Source organism: Nicotiana attenuata, unplaced genomic scaffold, assembly GCF_001879085.1.
Source record: "Nicotiana attenuata strain UT unplaced genomic scaffold, NIATTr2, whole genome shotgun sequence".
NCBI lineage: Eukaryota > Viridiplantae > Streptophyta > Magnoliopsida > Solanales > Solanaceae > Nicotiana > Nicotiana attenuata.
The window spans coordinates 59803-84189 of NW_017672062.1; the positions used below are offsets into that span (position 1 = coordinate 59803).

Consider the following 24387-nt stretch of genomic DNA (forward strand, 5'->3'; position numbering starts at 1 on the left):
AGGGGATCCTTGTCATTTTGTAGACATCTGATGCTCAATACTAAATACACAAGAACATTCTCTCTGCTCTCTAACATATTCTCTTGATTCCATTACTTCATTTATTGCTTATATTCATTGTGTTCTATTTATTGTTCTTCATTTATTGCTTATAATTGATCATAAAGAGCCATCATCATAGCTCTCATAACTGTTATCTCCCTCTCGACTGCCCCGAATCGGCGATCCAGCTCGACTCCGAAGTCTTATAATCGACAGGTCGAGGCCTCCGATCTCCAACCGTTTGGTTCGATTATCTTATCTTCCCTAAGCCATAATCCTGATTTCTAACCTTTTACTTAGCATCCATTGCTTAACAACTAGCGTAAAGATAGATTACGTATTTTTAGAACCTCATAATCAAATTCAATTATTATTACCATTTTCACGGTAAATAATATTATTTATTTAGCATAAACATATTTATTTACGATAAAGTAGAAGTAGCGAGTACAAATGTTGTATTTGTATCCACTAATTAGAAATCTTGATCCGCCATTATGGGAAGGTACACTGCTAATCTGCTATACACATAAAATATTTGCATCCATCAACACTAACTTTAATTTCGTATACTTCAAGTGGAAAAGAAATTAACGCTAATTAGAGAGATAAATGGAGTTAATTAGAAGAAGAAAAGCACCTGAAAATGAAATTCATCCGCATGACATAACAGACGATGAAGATGATAAGAAAATTAAGAAGAGTAACGTTAATAGAACAAAGCAGAAATGGTCTTGTATTGATAGTTGTTGTTGGTTTGTAGGATGCATATGCACTGTGTGGTGGATTTTGTTATTTTCATACAATGCAATGCCAGCGTCTTTTCCGCAATATGTAACAGAGGCGATTAATGGGCCAGTAGCTGATCCCCCTGGTGTTAAGTTGCGAAAAGAAGGACTAATGGCTAAACATCCAGTAGTTTTTGTTCCTGGGATTGTTACTTGTGGCCTTGAGTTATGGGAAGGACATCACTGTGCTGAAGGATTGTTTCGGAAACGCCTCTGGGGTGGCACTTTTGGAGAAGTATACAAAAGGTATGCTACTTTAATTTGTTAGATTGCGTGATAATGTGACCGTTGTTAGAGAGAGTACACTTTTAATTACTAGGTTATGTCATCAAGACGCCCCTTACGTGCGGGCTAATTCTTTTTCATGGGCGAATTAGGTGGTTATGTCATCAAGACGCCCTTCACGTGCGGGCTAATTCTTTTTCATGGGCGAATTAGGTGGCGGTTAGATACAAATCCAGGACCTTTTGTCGGCTCTGATAGCATATTGAATTGTGTGACTATCTCATTTAAAAGTTTAAGTTGTTAAAGAGAGTACACTTTAATTACTTAATTATGTCATCAACACACCCTTACGCCATGTTTTTTTTTGCCTTTCCTTTATATATAGGGGTAGGGGAAGGGAAAATTGGGAGGAGATTACAAGGTGGGGAATCGAACCCTTACCAACTAGGTGAAAGTTCAGGTAACCAACCAACAAACTGAGCTACTAAGATTCCTCTCTCACGTGCGGGCTTAATATTTTTTAGTAGGTGGTGGTGAGATACAAGTCTAAGACCTCTTGCCAGCTCTGATAATATATTGAATTGTGTGACTATCTGATGTAAAAGCTTAAGCTATTTAAGAGAATACACTTTTAATCACTTAATTATGGGTGTGTTTGGTATGACGGAAAACATTTTCCGGAAAATGTTTTCCAATTTTCCCTTGTTTGGTTGGCTTAAATATTTTGGAAAACATTTTCCTTATCAATTTATTTTCCTTCAATTGAAGGAAAATGTTTTCCTTATCAAGAGAAGGGAAAACATTTTCCAAAACTCCTTCTCAACATTCCCCACCCTATCCCCAACCCACCCTCACACCCCCCACCACCCACCCACCCACCCAAACCCCACCCCACGTCTCTCTCCAAAAGATTTTTTTTTTTTAAAATTCAGTTTTTTTCGTCACACCCACCCTGCTATCCCCACGCCAAACCCCACCCTCACTGCCCCCCCCCCCCCCCCCCTCCGCCCCCCCCCGCCCCCGGTCCCCGCTCACCGGCCCCCCCCGGCCCCCCCCCCCCCCCCCCCCCCCCCCCCGGGCACAAAATAAGTTTTTTTTTTTACTTTTTTTTTTTTGTAATTTTCAATTTTCTGTTTTTTCGTTTTTCTGCACCCCCTCCCCCTCCCCACCCTCCCCGGGCACAAAACATTTTTTTTTACTTTTTTTTTGTAATTTTCAAATTCTGTTTATTTGTCGTGTTTCGCCACAGATCCCCCTGTTGCCCCGCCTTCCCCCCCCCCCCCCCCCCAGTTTTTTTTTTTAATGTTGCTTTGGGTTATGTCAATTTTTAGAGACTTGGAGAAGGGATGGGCGATGGGGAGGGGTGGGGGGAGGGGGAGGGGAAGAGAGTTGCATAAAAAATATTTTCCTAAGAAAAATATTTTCTACTCTCTAACCAAACAATAGAAAATATTTTCCGGAAAATATTTTCCACTCACCAACCAAACAAGGGAAAATAAGTGATAAAATCATGAAAACATTTTCTAGGAAAACATTTTCCATGGAAATATTTTCCTTCGTACCAAACACACCCTATGTCTTCAAGAACATGGCAAAAAGTTACTTTTGATTTTCATTTATTCTGTGTGATGGTTACAGACCATTGTGCTGGGTGGAACACATGTCATTGGACAATGAATCTGGGTTGGATCCTCCGGGTATTAGGCTTAGGCCAGTTGCTGGACTTGTTGCTGCTGATTACTTTGCACCTGGATATTTTGTGTGGGCAGTTTTGATTGCTAATTTGGCGCGAATAGGATATGAGGAGAAAACAATGTATATGGCTGCATATGACTGGAGGCTTTCATTTCAGAATACTGAGGTATAAATGTCACTTTATTTGGGATTATCCTTTTGCTTGAACTTTGTTGTTTCCTGAATCAGTTGTAACGATAATGCTCGATTCATTCAGGTGCGCGACCAGACACTAAGTCACATAAAAAGCAAAATAGAACTGATGGTTGCAACTAATAGGGGCAATAAGGCAGTCATTGTTCCACATTCTATGGGGGCTATATACTTTCTGCATTTTATGAAATGGGTGGAAACACCGGCTCCAATGGGCGGTGGGGGTGGTCCTGATTGGTGCGCCAGGCATATTAAAGCAGTGATGAATATTGGTGGGCCATTTCTTGGTGTTCCTAAAGCACTAGCTTCGCTTTTCTCAGCAGAAGCGCGGGATATTGCTGTTGCCAGGTAAACTTGGTTCCTGTGAATGTTGCTAATAGAGCTAAATCATTTCTTCCTTTCTAGAAGTAGTGTAATGCATCAAATTTCTGTTGATGTTGGGAGTTTTTCTTGTTTTTTATGCTTTCGTCTTGTGTTCTGAAACCTTACCAGCTCTTCTTTGATAATACTAGTAGGTTGAGTAGTAACTGCAGTTGAACATGTGACATACATCCTTATTTCCTTTTTCCTCAACTTTTCAGTATGAATACCTGATGTTCCGCAAGATACTATTTGATAGCTTTTTATGCTTTAAAACTAAATGCTATATGTAAATGATTTTAAGTAAGCAGTCACGGAAGCTAAACGTCCTGAATTACTTTTGCGTGTAATATGTTCCTTCTTCCTTTGTCGTTCTCCTTGTTTGTTAGTAATTCACCTTATATTTCAGGGCTATAGCACCGGCTGTTATGGACAAGGATTTATTTCGCATTCAAACACTACCGCACTTAATGAAGATGCTGCGGACATGGGATTCTACCATGTCTATGATACCAAAAGGAGGAGAAACGATTTGGGTTGGTGTTGACTGGTCACCTGAAGAAGGCTATTCTCCTTGCAAAAGAAAGCAAAGAGACAACAATAATCAGATATCAAGCCGTAATGACAATCAAACTATAGAATCTAAAGAAAAATATATTAATTATGGAGGGATGATAGCATTTGGAAAGGATGCAGCACAGAAACATTCATCAGATCTTAAGAGGATCGACTTCAGAGTAATGCTAATCAGAACTCCAACTGCTCCTTATTTTTCGTTCTATACCTATTTCCATGCTTTCTTCTATTTGTTTCAACTTTGAGTCTATTGTGGGTTATTTGAAGATTATGGATGACAGTTTTAAGGATACTTTGCAAATTAGAACTTTTAAGACTCAACATAAACATGAAAGAGCACCATAAGATTTATTATCTGTAAACAAATTAGCGCTTTGACAGGAAGTTCTTATTCTGGTTCATTTAAGGTTTCTGCTTTTTTTTTTGCTTGAGAAAAACACTTGTGAGGCATAGCATTGGTAGAGCTGTCACTTAACATTACATTTCTGATTTGAGAATTGCCAAAGATGAGTCGTATACGCACATGGGATGCGTCATGCATGGTTTCCTATCTTAAAACCCGAGCAGATGTGCTTGGTGTTATGTAGGGTATAGGATATGATAGTTTCCACCTTCACCCTTTATTTTCTATGATAACTTTTCTAGAATCGTTTTAAGTCTGCAAATATTAAGGGAAATGCTAGCTTATACAGCAAAGAAAAACAAATAAAAATAATAACTACATAGCGGTCAACAGAAACACATATAAGATGGACATAATTCAGCAGTACCATGGATTTAACTGAATGGCAACTAAGGTGAATAATATGTGATGTCTAAATCTATGTCTTTCCGTGGTTCGTGTTCATAAGCTTATTATACTAAGTTCCAATATTTTGACATGTCAATTTATGCCTTAATATCTGGTACTACAAGCTTTGCCGGAATTATCTCTTTCCCACTCACTTGTTGTTGCCTGGAAGTAGCTAGCGTTTTTTTACATGCAGGGTGCAGTGAAGGGCACAAATGTTGCAAATAACACATGCGATGTGTGGACCGAATACTATGACATGGGTGTTGCTGGTATCAAAGCAGTGGAAGAATACAAGGTTTATACAGCTGGTGATATTTTGGATTTGCTCAACTTTGTTGCCCCAAAAATGATGGCTCGCGGAGATGCTCAATTTTCATATGGGATAGCTGAAGATTTGGATGATCCAAAGTTTTCACACTACAAATACTGGTCAAATCCATTGGAAACAAAGTGAGCTCTTCCACTTGCACTTCTATCTCCACATTATTTTAGTTCATAGTCTTCGTACACAGGACGCCTCTTGTTACTTGATATTTCACAGGTAGATATGGTTCTTCATTTTTTACTTCGTGGAGACGAGATCTTTCCTCGTCTAATCTCTTTTCCCTCGACATTTATGTTATAAAAGGAAGTAGCCTCGACATTTCATGTTTACCTTAATAACCCTGCAGGTTACCAAATGCTCCTGACATGGAGATTTATTCAATGTATGGAGTCGGTATTCCAACTGAAAGAGCATATGTTTACAAGCAGACACCAATAGCACAATGTCATATTCCATTCCAGATTGATACTTCAGCTGATGAAGGGAATGAAGGTTGCTTGAAGAATGGTGTTTTCACTGTTGATGGCGATGAGACGGTGCCTATTTTAAGTGCTGGCTTTATGTGTGCCAAAGGATGGCGCGGGAAAACTAGGTTTAATCCTTCAGGGATCAAAACTTATTTAAGGGAATATGATCATGCTCCTCCTGCTAATCTTCTTGAGGGTCGTGGTACTCAGAGCGGTGCACATGTTGATATAATGGGAAATTTTGCTTTGATTGAAGATATTATGAGAGTTGCAGCTGGTGCTACTGGCAAAGATTTGGGAGGTGATAGAGTTCACTCAGATATCTTTAAATGGTCTGAGAAGATCAATTTACGTCTTTAGGGGAACTTTGGTTCCGCTGCTTTCTCTTATATGGTGACTTAACGACTAGAGTATCACGTTCATATCTAAGTCATAGTAATGGTGATCATTCTTTTGTTTTGAGGTTCGTCGTGTCAAAATGCCTGCTTCATGTATAATCATGAATTGATTTGCTGATACGCGTTCATCTGGAGGCCACACGAACCCCTCCTGTCAATTATATCACTTGAAAAGATACTCCTATGCTTTATAGAATCATTGGAGACTCTGCTGACGATTGGAGAACCTAGCAATTGCTTTCGTTTATTTGATTAAGTAGATCAAATTGTTTCCAGATAGAATGCAGGCTGCCTTATGTATCGCGCAGTGTAATTTATCAAAGTTGAAACTTGTTACCCTAATCAGGAACAAGGAAGTAGACCACCAGCAGGGATAGAGTTGATATTGTACCATCATAGCTTTTCAAAAGTTTGGCATTTTAAATTTGTTGTAACATGAACTTGTGGAATACCTGCTCCATTGCTCAGTGAATGAGCAGTTTTATAGTAATGGCTTTTGTTCCTTATTTGTGATCAATTTCTTGGCTTGTGTAGTTTAGTGGAAAGATGAAAAAGTACCAATTGTCTGGGAGATCTAGGAAGGGGAGCCTAAAGTTAACTAGCAAGTCACGAGTTCGAGTCGTGGAAACAGCCTTTTGCATAAATGCAGGATAAGACTGAGTATAATAGACCCTTGTGGTCCGGCCCTTCCCTGAACCCGCGCATAGCGGGAGCTTAGTGCATCTAGCTACTCTTTTTCTTTTTTGTCGGTGTGGCATCAGTATTAATCTAGTTATTGCACATTTGCAACAATGGTACTAATCAAGTAGTAATTTGTTTCCTTGGTCATATTTATGTGGTTTATTTACATATTTAGTATAAAGAAATTATTACAAGTAAAAAGAGGGAAGGAAAGAAATGAAAAAGGAAATGCCTTGTAAAAGATAATTGGAAGGAAGGATGGAGGTCTGACATATAGGTGTGGGAATCAAATGGTTATGTTTGACTTCTAAAAAGCTGGATTCTTTGCCAATAGGCATTAAAAGTATACTCCATTAGATAAAGTTTGACTTCTATACTTTGATAGTTTAATTAATGCAGTTTTTAATATATCATGCCATTTCAAAAATAATTAGAAGTAACTAGCTAAACATAATAAGTGAATTAGTAATTAAAAAAAAATTAAATAACCTTCTATAACAAATTAAACTTTAAAGATTAGTGTAAAAGTTTCATTACACCGTTAACTTATACTTACAAGAAAATAAAATAATAAGGAATATCGTTTACACTTATATTGTCGTTTTAGTAAAATCTTAATTAGAAAAGTTATTTTAGTTTACTTATTACTAATGCTTATATTGTTTATTTTTTATTCTGTCTCCTATAAAATAATATATAAATTATTGCATAACATAAAAATAATATAAATTATTGCATAACATAAAAATAAAATTCAAATGATGTATAAACAAGTATATTAAATTTTGTGTTTAGTCCTGCTAGTCAGTCTTTATTGTATTTTATTATCTAAACATTGTAAATTAGTAAAATAAGACAAGATCCATAGAGGGAGGGCATCATAATGTACTCCGTGTAAGAGAAAGAACCCATTTTTGCAATTTGGGCAATTTCAGTTTTCTCGGTGGCGGTAGACGCGGTGTGACTTCTTCAGCCTTTCCAATTCCGTTGACGTAAAACGGTGTCGTTTCTGATCAAATTCAATTCTCTTCGCTACGATCGCTACATTCTCTCTCTCCCCATCTCTCTTTGTAAGTTTCGTCTTCCTTATCTACATCTGTATTGACGGATCACCTAGTTTGGATCGCACAAGAAAATGGGTCTAGGGTTTTGAAAACAATTTTTTTTTTAAAAAATATCCCTTTGAAGTTGGGATTTCTATTGATTACTTAAGATTTTGTAAAGTAGCTACAAAGCTATTATTTTCAATCGAGTAGGTGATTTTGGATCAGCTCTTATTACGTTGATTGCTTGTTTGGAAAGTTGGGCGCTGTAGAGAAACTTTTTTTTATGGATTATGTTGTTTATTCTTGCCAATTTAGCTCTTATTGTTGGTTGTATGTTAACTAGCAATTGTAAGCCTGTAGACTCCAGTTATCACTTGGTATGATTATGTATACCACAGAAAAAGAAAGAAAGAAATAAAGAGCTAAAAGACACTGAATGCAGGTTGGATAGAAGACTTTAGCTCAAGTTTTCACTGAATGGAAAAAAAATTCTTTGGCAAGTTGCTGCTTCCCTTTTCCGGGAAGTGTTCTATGTTCTCATCCGTATTGCACGTTCATCATTGTTCCTTTCTACACGTTATAACCTTCTATTAGTTCAATATTTGACTGGAAAAGTTCATCATTTAAAAGCTTAAGAGCGATTGAGGTTTTAGTTAGGTTCATAATTGTTCCTTCACCAAGTCTCTGATCTAATGATCTTGAGCTTATCAATGAAACCCCTACTTAATTATAGGAAGAAAACACTCTGACCTTGAGCTTAAGGTCATTTCCCTCCTTTAAATCAAGTATAGAAATGCTAATAAAGTACTGTTTCGAAAAGAAAGTATATAGATGATAGAGGTGGTGTTTTTCACAAATTTCTTAGAACAATCTGCTACGGTTTTAGTGAGTTGAACATGTATTTCCTTGTTAATTTGAATCCCTTTGGAACATACAAGTCATTTTTTTAAAGATGGAAAATATAAGTCATTTTAGCTTAGTGTCAAGCAAAGATTGATATTTTATTCCTTTTTTTCTTTTGATCAAGTAAGGAGTAATTCTATTAATACTGGGGAAAACTCCCGTAGACAAGAAATATACAAAAGATGGAGAACCTATAAAAATAAATGGTTCTCTACAAAAGACACTCATCCTTCAATACATATAGGAACATCACTGGTGCACTAAAAAGATATTAATGATAAACGACTATTCTTCAAATGTTCAAAATCATGCTCAATTCCTTTAAAAGATCTCCTATTTCTCTCTATCCACACTATCCACCTTAAAGCTAACCGACATGGTCCATACTAACCCAGACCATCTCGGAATCTCCTTCCATAGTCATGATGCTATCTGGCAATGCAATAGAAGGTGATCCACATCTTCTCCCAAATTTTTGCACATGACACACCTACTAACATAGGAGATCCCCCTCTTCTTCGAGTTTTTGGTAGTCAAAATCACTCCTCTAGCCGCCAACTATACAAAAACACACACCTTTCTTGGCGCTTTGAGAATCCAAACTGATAATATATTCTATTTATGATAATTGAAGTACACAAAGCCTTAGTCTTGCCACCCATCCTTGAATATGAATTATCAAAATCTTGATATATCAAGTTAGAAAGATGCACCCAAATATTTACCAATCCTGTTATTCTAAAGCTACTCATACATACATACATACATAGACGTGTGTGTATATTTATTTTATTCTAGCAATTTGGTCTATCTTAAGCATCAGAAGTGAGGCTGGGTTTGCTTTTGCACCCAAGGGTACCCAACGGTCAATGAGATGAAAACATTGGAGAGGGTGATTTCTTCCCATCTGGCTAAGTCTTGGGTGGTAGAGTTACCCTGTGTTTGTGCTGCTGGGAGATAGCAGGCATTTGTGGGAATATCAATCTAAGCCGGACACCACCATTTAAAAAAAAAAAATGGGGGTTACACCGTTACCGTCCGGAACAAACACTTCTTTTGTGCTATTTTATGTGATATAATTTGGCTTTCAGGTCAAGCCAATCAAATGTTGAATTTAATTTACTGTCGGTTGAAACTTGAATAATGGAAAATTACAGTAAAAATTATTATGAAGGTGATGATTATATTGTAAGCATTTTTGTCAAATATGGAAAGATAGTGATGAAATAAAAAGGTTTGACTGTCAAAAGTCGAACTCTGCCAAATAAGTTGCCCCTTGATGCTCTTACATCAACTCTCAGAGCTATTGCAGGGACATAATAGTCCTTTTCCAGATTCGTTGGACCTTTTATTTGTTGTGTATTTTGGAGTACAAATTGCATATTAGATGTAATTTGTGGAAAGCCATCTTCTTGCTTAAAGCTTTCTCTTCCAGTACATTTCTTGTATACAAGAGCTCTCCTTTTCTTTGGAAATAAATACTTAAAAAAAGGGGTTGGGGTTGGGGGTGGGGGAGGGATAACTGTTGTGTTTCTTTTTCATCTATGAATCTACAGTTTTTCTGTAATCTACTTGTGTTTGTGGAGTTTTTGTAGTTAGTTACTTAGCCCCTGGATCATATTTTTTGACATATGCAACTTCTGCTGTAGTTGGTAATTGTAATCTTGATCGCGTAAAACAGGGAAAAGGATAATCCTGTTGGTGTTTCTTTAGGATAATATACTTCTGTCAGTATCATAAGGATGCTTTGGGTCATTTCTATTAGTAGGTCAAATTGTGCTAGTTAGTATTGAACAGTTAATTCCTTAAAGTTATGGATGCCATTCATATGGTCTCTGTGTGTATGTATGTTTAGGATGTTTCTTTGCTCACTTCTATGTCTCAATTGGATGAGATAGAAGTGACTATTTCAAGATGTAAAAAGTTTTGGTCATTGCTTGGAATCAGAATGAAGCAACACCCAAATCTAGGTTATAGAAATGCCAAGTATTTTTGGAAGTGATTAGAACATTGGCTTTACTTTGGTTCTCATCCAATACATCTTGTGATGAACCTATACAATGTGGTTTAAGTACTCCGAATAACATTATGTGTAGAATCCAGCAAGATTAACCTATACTTTGCTATCAATTTCTAACAATGAATAGTGGTCATTTTTCGTTGAGGTTTTGTCTTATCGTAAATATTACATACCTCCTTAACATTTAATTCCGATACTATTAGTTATCTCTCTAAGCAGTATATGTTAGGCTGGTTGAAGATCTCCATCTGTGATTTAGGCTGGTTGAAGATCTCCATCTGTGATGTTATATGAATTCATTTCAAAAACTCTCTATTAGTCGTAAGAGAAATTAAGGGTCTGCATCTATTAACATGTAATTCTCACCTTGCATTGCAGAGGACACTGCCTTCTATTTTACTTTGAATCTTGTTAATCTCAGTTCAACAAAGTGCATTTACGCCTAGCTATTGTTCAAAAGATGCAATATTTTCGCATTCTATACTTCTTGTTTCTGGTTTGTTGGTAACAGCTACTGGAAGATTCAGGTCTTGATTATCGCCTTGGTGTGTACTGTGCAGTTATGTACTTTGCTAAGATTGCAAAAAAAGATGCTTCTTTTACATTTCCATCTTTGCAGTAAGGGTTATTTGTTTATAGGAGTGTTGTCTTCTGCAGTGTACAGACTGAACCCGAGCTGAACTGCATCTCGCCTATAAACACATTTTTGAGGACGATGCAGCAGCCTGTGCAGCCAAGGCCTTCTGCCAATGGATATGGCCGTCGTAAAGTTGAAAAAGAAGTGGGTACTAGGTTGGAGAGTAAAGTTCAATCTGGAAAAGCTACTTCCCGTCAATTTGCTGGTGTAGGTGAGAACCGCTGACTTAGAATTATCCATGATTTCTTCCCTAGGTCTAACTCCAAGTGTTCCAGGTAAAGGGGGAGCATATCAAAGCCCGTCACGTGATCGACTAGTTTATTTAACTACTTGTCTTGTTGGACATCAAGTGGAAGTACAAGTGCTGGACGGATCTGTGTTTTCAGGAATACTTCATGCAGCAAACACTGAAAAAGATTCTGGTATGTTAGAATTAGTAAAATTAAATTAGAATGCAGTATCTTTTTTGGGGTATCAATTAAAGACTCAAAACATTGTTTGACATATTTTTAACTATTTTATATTAAACATCAGCTTTTTTACCTTCACCTGGCACAGGTATTATTCTGAAAATGGCCCACTTGATAAAAGATAGTACAGAGGGAATGAAGAATACTTCTGAAACTTTTAGCAAGCCTCCATCAAAGACTTTAATAATCCCGGGTAAAGAGTTTGTGCAAGTTACAGCAAAGGTTTGTGTGCAACTACTATAATTCTTTCTGGCAATTACTTTATGCACCGTCAACAAAAACATATCTTTAAATAATCAACCAAACAAATCAGGCCACAGTATATGATGGTGATGGTCTTTTCATGAAAGACCTTTATATATCATTTTTAATTGATTTTTGACTCAGATTTTTGTCACTTTCTATCATCTCTTTTTAAACTGGTACATTAGATTTAATTATACTGATGATGCTCTATTGCTTGGAGTAGGGTGTGCCTGTAACTTTAGATGGCTTCAGAACAGAATTCATGCTGGAAAAGCAGCAGGAACTTTTGACAGATTCATGCATTTCACAATCTCGGCATAATGAGGTAGAGCGGCAGTTGGAACGCTGGGTACCTGATGATGATGCTCCTGAATGTCCTGAACTAGATAATATATTTGATGGCCATTGGAATAGGTTGTTAGCTCACATCATTTCCTTTGATTGTTCGTGGATTTATTAGCTATTTGTAGTTCTCTATACAATAGTTAATTTGATAGTATCTCAAAGTAATTAACCTGATTGAGCATGTATTATCAACTTCTTATATAATTATCCTGTGCTCTTGTGGAAACTGATTATTAGTGTGGTTAAAAGAAAAGAACTCTCTGCATACTTCTAGTGGGATGGTTATGTTGGTTGTTCTTGAGCATCATATTCATATAGGCCTACAATCTCTGGTATCCATGCAGATTTAGTCGAAAATTGGACAGAATGGAACGGAAAGATCCGTATAGGTGACACACACTAGCAGGATTAAGGCTTGGTCTTGGTGTTATGCTTACATTAGGTCCAGTGCTTTTAAGAGTCTTTTTAGTGATTTAGTCCACTTAGATATGCGTGTTCGTAGGAAATACAAATTCTAGCATAGAGAACCCCAAATTTTTGAATGTTCGAATGAAATGGGTCTAAATAGAGCAAATGGATAGTGAGAATTCATATGCCAATTATTCCATTTGTGGGATTGGGGCATCATTGTATTTTCTTGGTCCCATCCCTCATGCATAACCTACATCATTTGTCTCACTGCTTCTCTTTCTATCTGGCTCTATGTCATTTTCCTATCCAGAACATACTCCTCCTTTGTCGTCGAAGTGTTGTTTGTGCAATTCCTCCTTATAGACATCCCTTTTTCTCTAAAGCTAAGTAAATATGAATTCAATTATGCTTAAGTAAGACATTGAGTTGGACTGCGCCCGATGTTAGCACTGGAAAAGTTCTTATGGTTTAATTGTTATTTTGTTTCTGAATCATATTTCAAGTCACTTCAAGTCTTCAACTGTCTTTGGAGCAGAGTATTTCTTGGTGGAAAGGGTTAATCCCTCCTGTAGCTTTTTTTTGTTTTATATCTCTCCTGTCTACATCACACCCCTTGCGATGCGGCCCTTCCTCGGACCCTGCGTGAATGCGGGATGCTTTGTGCACCGGGCTGCCCTTATGTGGGTAATCAGTAATCACCAAAAGGATAAAAAGATGTCTTTCCCTGGTATAAAGATCTTGTGTACTTGTTGTAGCAGATTATTGCATGTTAATTCAGGAGGAGTGCCCCTTTCTCGTATGATACAAAATAAATTTCATTCAATTACATTACCAGAGTGCCCCTTTGTGCTCTATATGATGAAAGATGCATGCATACAATGGTCTGCTTGATTGTTCTGTCTCCAATTTATTAGTAACACATGGTCTATTAGACTCTCTTTGTCCAATGTTATTATCTAATTGTAAAATTTGCATGTCTAGACAAGCCATCTTCCGATGATTTTTGTAGTTGCTTCAACTCTTACACATTTACAATGTGTGTGTTTGTTAGGGGCTGGGATCAATTTGAAGCCAATGAAACACTGTTTGGAGTAAAAAGCACATTTAATGAGGAACTTTATACGACAAAGCTTGAGAAAGGTCCTCAGATGAGTGAGTTGGAAAAAGAAGCTCTAAGAATAGCTAGAGAAATTGAGGGTGAGGATACACGTGATCTTCATCTAGCAGAGGTGGGATAATTGCTTCCTTTTATTTGGAACTCTTGGTTTCTTAGAGATCTTTCCGTGCTTCTTCCATTCTAATTGAGTTGCATTTTTTGGAATTTCCTCTTCGTAGGAGAGAGGGATTCAACTTCATGGGAACCTAGAAGTTGATGAGGAAACCAGGTTTTCAGCAGTTGTTAGAGAGGTTGATGATAGCGGTTATGATGACTGTGAGGACATATTATTGGATTCACGTAATGACGAAACATTTCAAGGTGTATCTAGTACCATGGGCAAGTTATCTACTGACAAGAGCAGCAGGAAAATTAGTGATGGTGCACAAGTGTCATCAAGATCTTCCTCCATGGTATAAGTTTGTTCAAATACATTCATTATTCTATGGGAAAATTGTTCATATGTGGTACTGGGGCTTTTTTCCTTCTATGGGTGTATTTTGGGTTCTGTTCGTGTAACTTGTAATTTCTTATTACGACATCCAAGGCACTAACTTAAGATATGGATGACAAAAGAAGTCTATCGTCATACTCATGCTAGTCAAATATCTCAAGCTAGTTAGAAAATATTCATTGGCTAGTTAAAGTCTACTAGTGTTGGCGAATATGAGAATTGTCCATGTATTCGACCAAGCACTTTCAGAGTGAGTTATGTGGTTTAAGAGCCTATAAATAATACCTTAGCTTCTATGTACTTGATTATAGTTGACATAAGTCTAATTATATGACGTCTTCTAGTATTTCTGTGCCTTTCTTGTCTGAAGGATGAAGTGCAATCTTCTCAGTTAAGTACCAGCAGGGATCTCTATCAGACTTGTTATGATGATCATTCTAAACAGTCATCGGCTGAAATTGTTCCTAAAGGTGCCTCTATCTTAAACAGGTTTGCTATTAATCATTCCTTTCTGCCACGGTGATTCTTTTTATCCCCTTAGGCTGTGAAGTCTATATTCTGGTATCATGAATGCTATTGTTTTAATTGATAAATAGCCTTGTTAAAGATCTCATTTATCATCTCTCTAACTGAAATTATCTTTTTAGGGGACTCAAAGGTCTGTTTAGTGAGCATGCTGGGGCAAATTGCAATAATGAGAACAGAAGAAATCAAATGGTTAGCTAATCTCTGACTTGCATAATGCTTAGTGCTTTCATTTTACTTATTAATGTTTGTCTTCTTTTGCTTGGAATTTTTTTCTTATGGTTGGTGTTCGTTGTTTCATGCAGATAGCTGAAGAAGCTCAAACGTCATTACCGGAAGGTGAGCATGTCTTCTGCTGCTGGAGTAGTATCATTTTTCATGCCAACTCATGTGAATGGAATTTTTTAATTATCTCCCTTACATTGAAAATGGTGGATCTTCTCCAACAATATTTGCATTTTTCATTTATTTTGGCTAATTTATCTCTGTAATATGTGGGGCTTTTTACTTGTTTCACGTATTATTTGCATTAACATCAGTACTATAGAGAGCAAAAAATATTAGGAATAACCTTTTTTTTTGGGGGGGAGGGGGAGGGAGGGGGGTGTTATAAAGATGTTATTTTCTTTTGCACATCTGGATGTGTAAATTCATCTTTGTGTACTTCTAATTCAGGGCTGGATTGAATACTCCAATGGCCTCTTTAACTCCCTCATACTAGAATTTCTAAAAATATTGATGTGTCAACAGGTGATGGCATAATTAGTTCCTCGTCAATTGACCTCCAATAACTTTTTAGATGTTAACATATAGTTTTCCAAGATGCTAATATACTCAGGCGTAAATTGCAAGCAGCTACGTAATTGCAAATGAAGGAACCAGAACTTTTAGCTTTTAAAAGAAATGGATTAGAAAATTTTACGATAAAGCTTTCTCAAAATGGTAATCTGTGGCAAAGTGAAAATGGAGGCTTTTTATTAAGGGAAAAATGGAGGTTATCTTCTGCAATTAAAATGCAAGTTTTGCAACAGTAGTAGTGAAGTTACCTCTAATCATGATACATACCTTAAGATGTTAAAGGTACCTTTAGGTGTAAAAGAGAGTAACCAGTTGTACCCAAAGAAAAGAGAAATTTGACCTGTTAAAAGAAAGAACAGAGATCTTTAATAATTGAACTTTCTTGAAATGGTAACTTGTGCAAGGAAACAGGTTATTTGTGTGTTTGGAATTCTGTAGAAGTGGTGAAATACCAGTAAAACATGATGCATATTGCATACCTTTCTCTTGTAAAACTGTAAGCTTTTGGATCCACCTGATAAATTCTGGCTGTCGATGGCTCATTATCAAGTTTCAAGCCCCTAATTCAAAATGCAAAATCTACACTATATATAGGTGGATGTTACTGTATGACTACAAAATCTTTCTTGGTTTATTTTTTGGTTGGGGGGGGGGGGGGTGATAAAGTAGCATTGTTATGGACTTCCATTTATTTGATTTACTATCTACAATTTATCTAGTTAGTTAATTTCAACTTTTGACCTTTTGTGTGCTGATGGTTAAATTGCTTCATCGAACTTGATCTATTGCTCTCTCTATGCAGTTGACCGAGAATAATTAGGTTATCCTATTAATGTGCTTTCTAATGAAAAATGTTAAAGTGGTAACACCGAATTAGCTTTTTGTTATTTAGTATTGAGTAACGCATGCTTCATTGGCAGATCTGATTCTGTGCTAAGTTCTATTCCAAATTTGTATTTATTATTGTAGCTTGCTAATTATTCTCTTCAGTTTCTTGTAATTTATGTTCTTAAAACTTAGTAGGATAATAGTTGTTATCTTGAAGAACGAACAGTATCTGCCCCAAGACTGTTGAGGATGTGCCTTGATGCTTCACTTAGAACAAAATAGCTGCCTATGTTCTGTCTGTTTCCTATGAAGCACGGTTCTAGGTAGCCTTTTCACTGATCTGATCTTCCATGTAGATGAAATACTAATTGAGCATCAAAGCACGCCCAAAGATACAATCTAGGTTTAATTTTGGTAACATTCACATATATTGGTGTTCATGCAATCAAATGATATAGGGTCCCTCAGAGATCCCTGTTTATGGTAAAATTTTAGGTCGATTACATTTTGCCTCCAACTGTCTAGTTTTGAAAATTGAGATTGAATTTGTGACAGAGGAACAAGATCTCTCATGCTTGTGCAAGAACAGTTACTTCATGTTGGTAATTTCTGTCTGCTGGTCTGTGACACACTTGTGCCTTTGATAGTGCAAATTCAGCTCTGTCAAAATGTCTGTTTCCCAACTTCCATTCTTGTTGATGTTAGGTTAAACTCGTGCAGATTCAAAGTTTTCTTCAAGAATAAAGATGGATACCTCTGATAGGGGTAGATTGTCTTCAGACATCTCCGCATCGTGTGTTCATCCAGAGCGCCAGGATAAGATCACAAGTTCTTCTAGAGAGAAGTTGGAGGGTGTGGTGTCTTCCAAGATTCAGGGGACTGCACAATCTGCTAATTCTCGTGTGCGACCTAGTAGTTCTGCTCTATCCGCTTCTGATGGAACAGGTGCTACCTCAACATCAGCTGACAATGGATTATCACGAACCTCTTCTATAAATTCATTTTCGTCAGAAAAATCCACATTGAATCCACATGCTAAGGTAAGGACTTTTTCTTAATATTTCTTTGTTCAACAAAATGACAAAATTTCCATAGTTCAATTGGAGTTATGCTGTTTAATTTTTGTCCCTTCCTTTGGCTAAAAATCTACATGTTTATCATTCTGCTTCTGTTGTATATTTTGTCAGGAATTTAAACTAAATCCTAATGCAAAGAGTTTCACCCCATCTCAATCACCTTTGAGACCTGCTTCGCCAGTGTCTGATAATTCCTTCTACTATCCAGCTGGTGTGACTACTGTCCCGCACATGCATGGCATGCCTGTTGGCATTGGGGTAAGTGATGCTTGTATAGTTTACTGTCAAATGCTAATATAATGCTAAATTTGTTGAGACACAATCTTTTTGGTATGAATCTTATCTGGTATGTCTTTGGAAGTTAAAGCATGGTCGACTCTGTAGAGTCTGTATTACCATGTTATGTCTAGATATGTACTTATGTAGTGTTCATCAGCGCTAATTTGACTCGGTTATTGGGCTTATGCTGGTGGAAATATTATATATTTGGTCTAGTAACCTATTATGTAAAATCTGCTAGCGAGTTTTCCTAAGAATGGTCATTTACATGAGTGGAGTAAATTAAGGATTCTTTGTCATTCGTAAAATAACACTTCTGTGATTGTTTACCCTTTGTTCTCATCTTCACGGAGTTACTGGAACTCCATTTGCTCTTGTAGTCAATTCTGGTAAAATATTGTACTACTCTTGTCGGTTATAACTAGTGCTGTGTGTTCTTCGAGAATATTCATGCTTTTGACTTTGTGTCATCCTCTATCTTCTGGTATTACCGTTAAGCTCGGTTTGCCTTATGATCTGCCTATAGTTTAAAGAAATAAATAAGCAGGGAACTTGTTCTGTGTGTGTCGTTACTTTATTCTTTTCCATTTTCCTCCAAAGTATGGACCGCAGGTTCGTTAGTTTTTGGGTTATTATCGTATATGCTTACTGATTCTTCTGCCATTATATTTGAAGCGCGTCTGAGAATGTGTCAACATTCTAATCTTTTTGATGCAGTATGGACAGCAGATGATGATTGGTCACCCTCGGCAAGTTGTCTATATGCCGAATTACCCCCCTGTAAGAATTGTTTTTGACATTTTACATTTATCTTTGTTGATCTTTTCCAGTTTTGCTATTCTTCCCACTATCATAGTTCAGCATTGATAAAAGTTCAAGTTGTGGGGAAAGCTTTCTGGATAAAGACCATAATTGTCGGGTAACACCAAAATAATGATTATTTTACATGACAGCCCAAAGCTGTGCTCCGGTCTGTCGGCTGCTTCCTACATCAATCACACTTCATTTCTGATTAATGTGCTTGTACAATTAATTGTTTGATCTTATATTTGGCCAAATAACCCCTTTTGTGCATAATTAGACGGAGTACTTGAGAGTTGAGTTTTCTAATTCTATGAGAAATCTCTCTTGTTTCTAGCGAGAGCCAGATCTCAATGTTTATTCATCCTATCACGCATGCTCTCTTTCTGTATCAAGTCTCGTAGGTCATATAACAAACTAGTGGAGGCTTCACCCCCCCCTGCCCCCCGCATAGTGAGTAAGAAAACCAATGGACAGTGGCTCAAACTGACTGTTGCTTTATTGATACATGACAGGAAATGCCGTTTAAGGGAAGAGAGTATTAACCAGTTTGCTAACAATATCGCGTGGTGGGTTGACCCAATTTGCTGATATAGAAAATAATTTCTGACGCTAGAGGTTGTGGATCATTTATTGGTGAACGAGGTTCAGCTGGTTGATCTCCAAATGGTTTTGATTAGAGCTCTTCCTTGTAGTGGAATTTCACTGATTCGAATTGTCATTATCACAGATTTGTAAGCTTTCAAATTTACAGTCTCTCATGGAGTTTATTTACTGAGGTGTTACTTTGGTATACTTCATATTTCTTCTCTTTGATCTGTATTCCTGATAATGTTTGTTGTTCTATTTTTTCAGTACTATTTAGTGGACTTTTTTAGCTACTTATTGGTGGAAAAATAAACCAAAAAAGATGTGAAGAAGAGTCGAGTTACACTTAGTGTTAAAATTTAGTTTCGTTTACGTGGAAATTATACTCAAAGAAGGTAATGCAAACTTAATGAGAAATGAAAAACAAAAGGAACACATTATCAGTAATTGTGGTGAGACAAAATTAGGTACTGCTTACAGGTAACAGTAGAATACATTGCAATGTTCTACAAGATTAGAACGTTGATTGCCTTAAGTTACAATGGCTTTTCAATTTCAGGAAAGTCGACATTAGTATAAATGCACGACAATGAAACTAGTATACGTACCCACGCGATGCGTGGATCATTTCAAAGGAAAAAAGAACGGAGAGATAACAAAACCAGATGTATATGAATCATGTGTGCCGTATTGCAGATTTTATATTCTTATTTTTTTGGATCAGTCTTATTACTTACTAACATTTTCTATGATATACGTAACTACCATTGCTTCGTTACAAACCCTTTTTCAATTAAATACAATATTTAATACTTTAGGGGCAAATATTACTATAAGAGGACGCATATATTCTTATTTTTTTGGATCAGTCTTATTACTTACTAACATTTTCTATGATATACGTAACTACCATTGCTTCGTTACAAACCCTTTTTCAATTAAATACAATATTTAATACTTTAGGGGCAAATATTACTATAAGAGGACGCATTACAAACTTGACGATTCTTATGGACGTATTCCAAAATTGAAGGAACCTCTGGAAAATGATATTGTTTGTTGCCTTGCTTTCAAAGGGATTTGTGAAAGCAAATAATATTCCCATCTTATAGTTGCAAAGCCGTAATAGTGCAAAACAAAAACATATTTAATTCTAAAAGATTTAGCATAAGAAATAATTTTAAAAACAAAACTATTAAAGGAAATCAACTACAAAAGCAAATGCATAAGAACCCACAAAGTGGCTATTGACAATTGATACAGTCGAAAACTCAGCTTCCTATCAATATATTCACATGTCAAATTTGGTTCAAGCCTTATTTTTTGCGAATAATATAATCAAAAAAATCATACATCATTTGTTTTGAGTTAAAAATCTGGCATGCCATAGCGTTTCTTTTGCTTTTAACTTTTGACTACTCTGAAGAGGTTGAATTAAACTACTAAAAACTAAAATCATTTTTTTATGAATATGTCTTTCAGTTTCTTAACAACAATAATTAGCTACATGCGCCTTAAATAACTATGGCACAAGTAGAAAAGAATAAAAAGAGAACACAAATAAAAATGATGATAACACTCATTTCTTGTATCCGAGAAACTGATTCACAAGGAAGGGGATCTACACCAAGTAAGGAGTTTACGATCAATTCCCATATAGATACTTTAACTCACATTATTTTGGGCAGTACCTTTTTTACTAAAAAAAACTTGAGTCATATAACTAAAAGAAAGCATATAGCTGCAATTGAGATGTGGAGCAATAGAACATTCTACATGAAATATAGTAGTGGAAAGGGCTCAAGAAATGGTGGCGACAAACCACCCTCATCACAACAATAACTTAAGGCTTGAGTAAGAATGTGAACTGCAAATCTGAATGTTGCGCATAAATTTATCCATATACTGCTTAGTGCCTATTAACTCTTTCTGATGATTATATTTTACTATGTCGTCTTTGTCACTATTCAATGGTTATTAATATATGTCATATTTAGGACCAAAGTAGCTTCGGTGAGTACAAAGAGCATCAATATTATCCCCTTAAGAGATGAATTATTGGATAAAACAACTGAGACGACATGTCTTCCAAAGAAACACTTATCCTCTTTAAGTGTAAATCTGAGCAAATAATGTCTGTATTTTAGTTATAATAACAAAATGTATTTTAAGGATAATAAGCATATAAAGAGATCTAAAATAAAGAAGAGAAGGAAAAACGAAACTTGAAAAATGAAGCAATAGTAATATTATTTTATATTTATGAGTATCCAATTCTTTACTCCAAATCACTTGCTTCATCCAACACTTTAACATTGTTGTGAACAATTAATCTTCAAAATATTATGAACACTACCACTCTTCATATTCTATACCTTGTAAGATTACCATATACTCTAATACCTCCTAAAGTTTTACAGTTTAGGGTCATATGAAGTAATAGTCAATCCTATCTCAAAATGAAAAAGTAATATAATGCGACTCTACACATTGACTACCAAAAATATAAATGGATATGCTCATGTCATATGTTTTTGGACCAAAAAAAATTCAGTACAAATCACTATGCATAGCTCTCGAAGAAAACACAAACGACGACGTATTTATGATTTGTACTAATAGAAAGATATGTTGGTAGAATGGATAGAATTATATAAAAAGTTCTGAAAATGTTACAATTGCAAAAATAACTGCACAACCGATACATAGTGGATTGATATCTTGATAACGTTATGCAAAACCAAAGAATCCAAATAATATAAGGAAAATGGAAAGCTATCAGATTTTGCTTCCATAATCAAGTATAAAATCTACTAAAATTTATGCAAACAAACATTAGTGGTCCTAGTCTCCTAGACCTCTGTAATTTATAGTATTTCATTGCATGAAGTATATGATAATTTAATGATTCAATGAAGTGAAACAATGCATAAAGCTGAATAATTCTCGGACGGGACTGGATGACAAAATTATTTTTAAATTTATATCTTACAAATTATCTGTATACGGTCAAAATCGGGCCTACCCGATTTTGCTATTTGATCGAGACAAGGGAGTTGCGTCGGGGGTAACCTCGTAATGAATCAGACCCAAGCTCGAAGATGAGGCATCGATTCCAAAGATCGAAGTGTCCGTCGAGACCGAGGCCAGCAGCAGTCGAGACTAAGTATAACCGACTTCGAGTGAAATGCAATAACGGAAAGGCGAGATATCCGTAATCGGTCGGAGATCACGGCTAAAATCTCGGAGCAGATGAAATAGAGGGCGATTATTTGTACCAATCATGGGATTTACTTCCATAGTTAGAATTGTACCATAATTAGGATTCCTTTAGTATATAAAGGGGGTCCCCATTATTTGTAGACACCTTATATTCATACAGATCAAAGCAATATAATATTTATCTATTGTTCATCAATTTATTGTTCTTTAAATGTTCTTGCTTTATTACTCTCGATGGTTCATCAGACACTGTCCAAACATCGGTTTGTCTTATATTCTTGTCAATTTCATCTTTTATCTCTAAAATTAATCAATTGGTATTAAGTGAAATTACGTATCCTTAAAACCACATTACAAGTTAATTGTTATTCGATTTTTAGGGTAAACATATTCAATAGTTGATCTTTACTTCATATTTTTTTCAAATTTATCTAACAATGAATTTACTGGTTGATCTTTAATATATAATCAACCTTACATCTCTTCAGTTGTTGGCTGATCAAGTGTTGTTCGTTGTTGAAGTATAGACTCAATATACAAATTAAAAGAAAATGGATAAAATATTTATAGTAATATTCTTTGAATTGAATAGGCGTCAACTGATCTTTGTAAGCAATAGTCCTGCATTAAGCATATAAAAAAGGGAAAAGGAAGTTACCTTTAGTTTACTTCTTCATGGAAAAGAATAAGTTGTAGCAACGTCGAAGTCCATTTCTCTTTTTTTTTTTTTTTTGTTGTAGTTTTTACTCAATATCAAAGAAGAACCAATTTGAAATATTAGAGATTAGGTTGCCCAAATTGCTGATTAGATTTTGTCATATTACAAAAAAAATAAAAGCTAGACGTGTCAAAGAAATAAATTATTACTTTAGTCAACTGCACTGTGAGTCGCAATCCAATTTTAAAGCTATGATTGTTCTTAAAGATCAGTTTTAAGATATGCATTCGCGAGAAGAACTCTATTTAAAACATGTTTTACATTATGTAGTTATTCAAATGATTTGGTGAATAAGTCATGCATATCATCAAACATCTTGGGTGTATCGTGCACTTCAATGATTATCATTAAGACTACTCAATAAACACACGATTAAACTTAACTGAAAAATAGGTGCATCTTCCGCTTTCTCTTCAGAAGAGAAGAGATTGCCACACAAGCAGTCGTGAAGAGATAGATTGCCACACAAGTAGTTGTGCAGATCATCCATCTTCATCTTTCCTTGTTCGTCTCTTCCTTTTTGAGTCCACGTTCCCAGAGATTCTCCCTTAAACTTCCTGACGGTTTCATCGACTTTGTACAGTTTCTTTTTACTGTTACGACATATACTATTAAACATGCATTTAGCTATGGTTAAAAGTCTAAGTGGGAGATTGTTGTGATATATACTATTAATCATGGATTTTGGTTTGGATATAGTATTTATTATGGAACAATTATTTATTCAACTTTAATAAAGTTTTAAATAGGTCATATATTCATTTGTGTCCTTTACTTATATAGTAGATGATTTAGTGTATAGAGTCTAGCTTATACACAGAAGATTAAATCATCGGTTCTTATAAGTATAAAGATAATGTTCACAATCTAATGATGGAATTGGACAAATGATAATAGGTGAATTTGACTATAATCACACCTTAAATAATCACCTTCTTGTGTAGTTTTAATGTTAAAAGTGATGACAAAATGCTCTTATTAGTGCTTTTCATGATTTGTAGGTGATATATGTATAAAGACGGCTAAGGAGCAGTTTTGGAGTCAAAAGTGATGAAAAAGAGGCCAACTGTGAAATTTCCTAAGTGACCCGTGCAAAAACAGGCCGAAGATTCAGAGAACTGGATCCACCGCGGTTCCACCGCGACCGCAGCAGAACCGCGGTGGGAAGCAGCTGCAGAAATTCAGAGATTCCGCGAGGGTGTCTGGCCGCAGTTCTACCGCGACCGCGGCAGAACCGCGGCAGGCGCAGAAACTTCTGGGACCAAAGTGTCAATTACGGATTTTAGCCTAAACCTATAAACATGACTTCGCCCAGAGAGGCA

General features: G+C 36.0%; 2 protein-coding genes across 3 annotated transcripts; both read left to right on the top strand.

The window, feature by feature from the left end:
• The first annotated feature begins 637 nt into the window (after positions 1–637).
• Positions 638–6378, top strand: LOC109211607 (phospholipid:diacylglycerol acyltransferase 1-like). Its single transcript, XM_019375154.1, has 6 exons — positions 638–1076; positions 2694–2916; positions 3007–3290; positions 3712–4039; positions 4865–5121; positions 5343–6378. Exons 1-6 carry the CDS (start codon positions 655–657, stop codon positions 5821–5823), a joined length of 1995 nt encoding a protein of 664 aa, XP_019230699.1. The 5' UTR covers positions 638–654; the 3' UTR covers positions 5824–6378.
• Positions 6379–7410: 1032 nt separating this feature from the next.
• On the top strand, positions 7411–19418 carry LOC109211598 (polyadenylate-binding protein-interacting protein 4-like). 2 transcript variants are annotated; one of them, XM_019375144.1, is made up of 14 exons: positions 7411–7612; positions 11169–11359; positions 11424–11570; positions 11707–11840; positions 12088–12278; positions 13672–13849; positions 13956–14189; positions 14601–14719; positions 14878–14947; positions 15061–15094; positions 17102–17421; positions 17569–17715; positions 18454–18516; positions 19053–19418. In XM_019375144.1, the coding sequence occupies exons 2-14, from the start codon at positions 11227–11229 to the stop codon at positions 19080–19082; spliced, it is 1800 nt and encodes a 599-aa protein (XP_019230689.1). In that variant the 5' UTR covers positions 7411–7612; positions 11169–11226; the 3' UTR covers positions 19083–19418. The 2 variants fall into 2 exon arrangements, with proteins under 2 accessions (XP_019230689.1, XP_019230690.1); XM_019375145.1 differs by lacking the exon at positions 7411–7612 and adding an exon at positions 10962–11070.
• Positions 19419–24387: the final 4969 nt, after the last annotated feature.

Excerpts from the sequence above, each read along its gene's own strand:
- LOC109211598 (XM_019375144.1), top strand. The coding sequence starts at position 11,227 with ATGCAGCAGCCTGTGCAGCCAAGGCCTTCTGCCAATGGATATGGCCGT. Across the intron at positions 12,279-13,671 it reads TTTGATGGCCATTGGAATAG|GGGCTGGGATCAATTTGAAG; the intron begins GTTGTTAGCTCA and ends TGTGTTTGTTAG. Across the intron at positions 17,716-18,453 it reads GCATGCCTGTTGGCATTGGG|TATGGACAGCAGATGATGAT; the intron begins GTAAGTGATGCT and ends TTTTTGATGCAG.
- LOC109211607 (XM_019375154.1), top strand. The coding sequence starts at position 655 with ATGGAGTTAATTAGAAGAAGAAAAGCACCTGAAAATGAAATTCATCCG. Across the intron at positions 4,040-4,864 it reads TTAAGAGGATCGACTTCAGA|GGTGCAGTGAAGGGCACAAA; the intron begins GTAATGCTAATC and ends TTTTACATGCAG. Across the intron at positions 5,122-5,342 it reads TCAAATCCATTGGAAACAAA|GTTACCAAATGCTCCTGACA; the intron begins GTGAGCTCTTCC and ends ATAACCCTGCAG.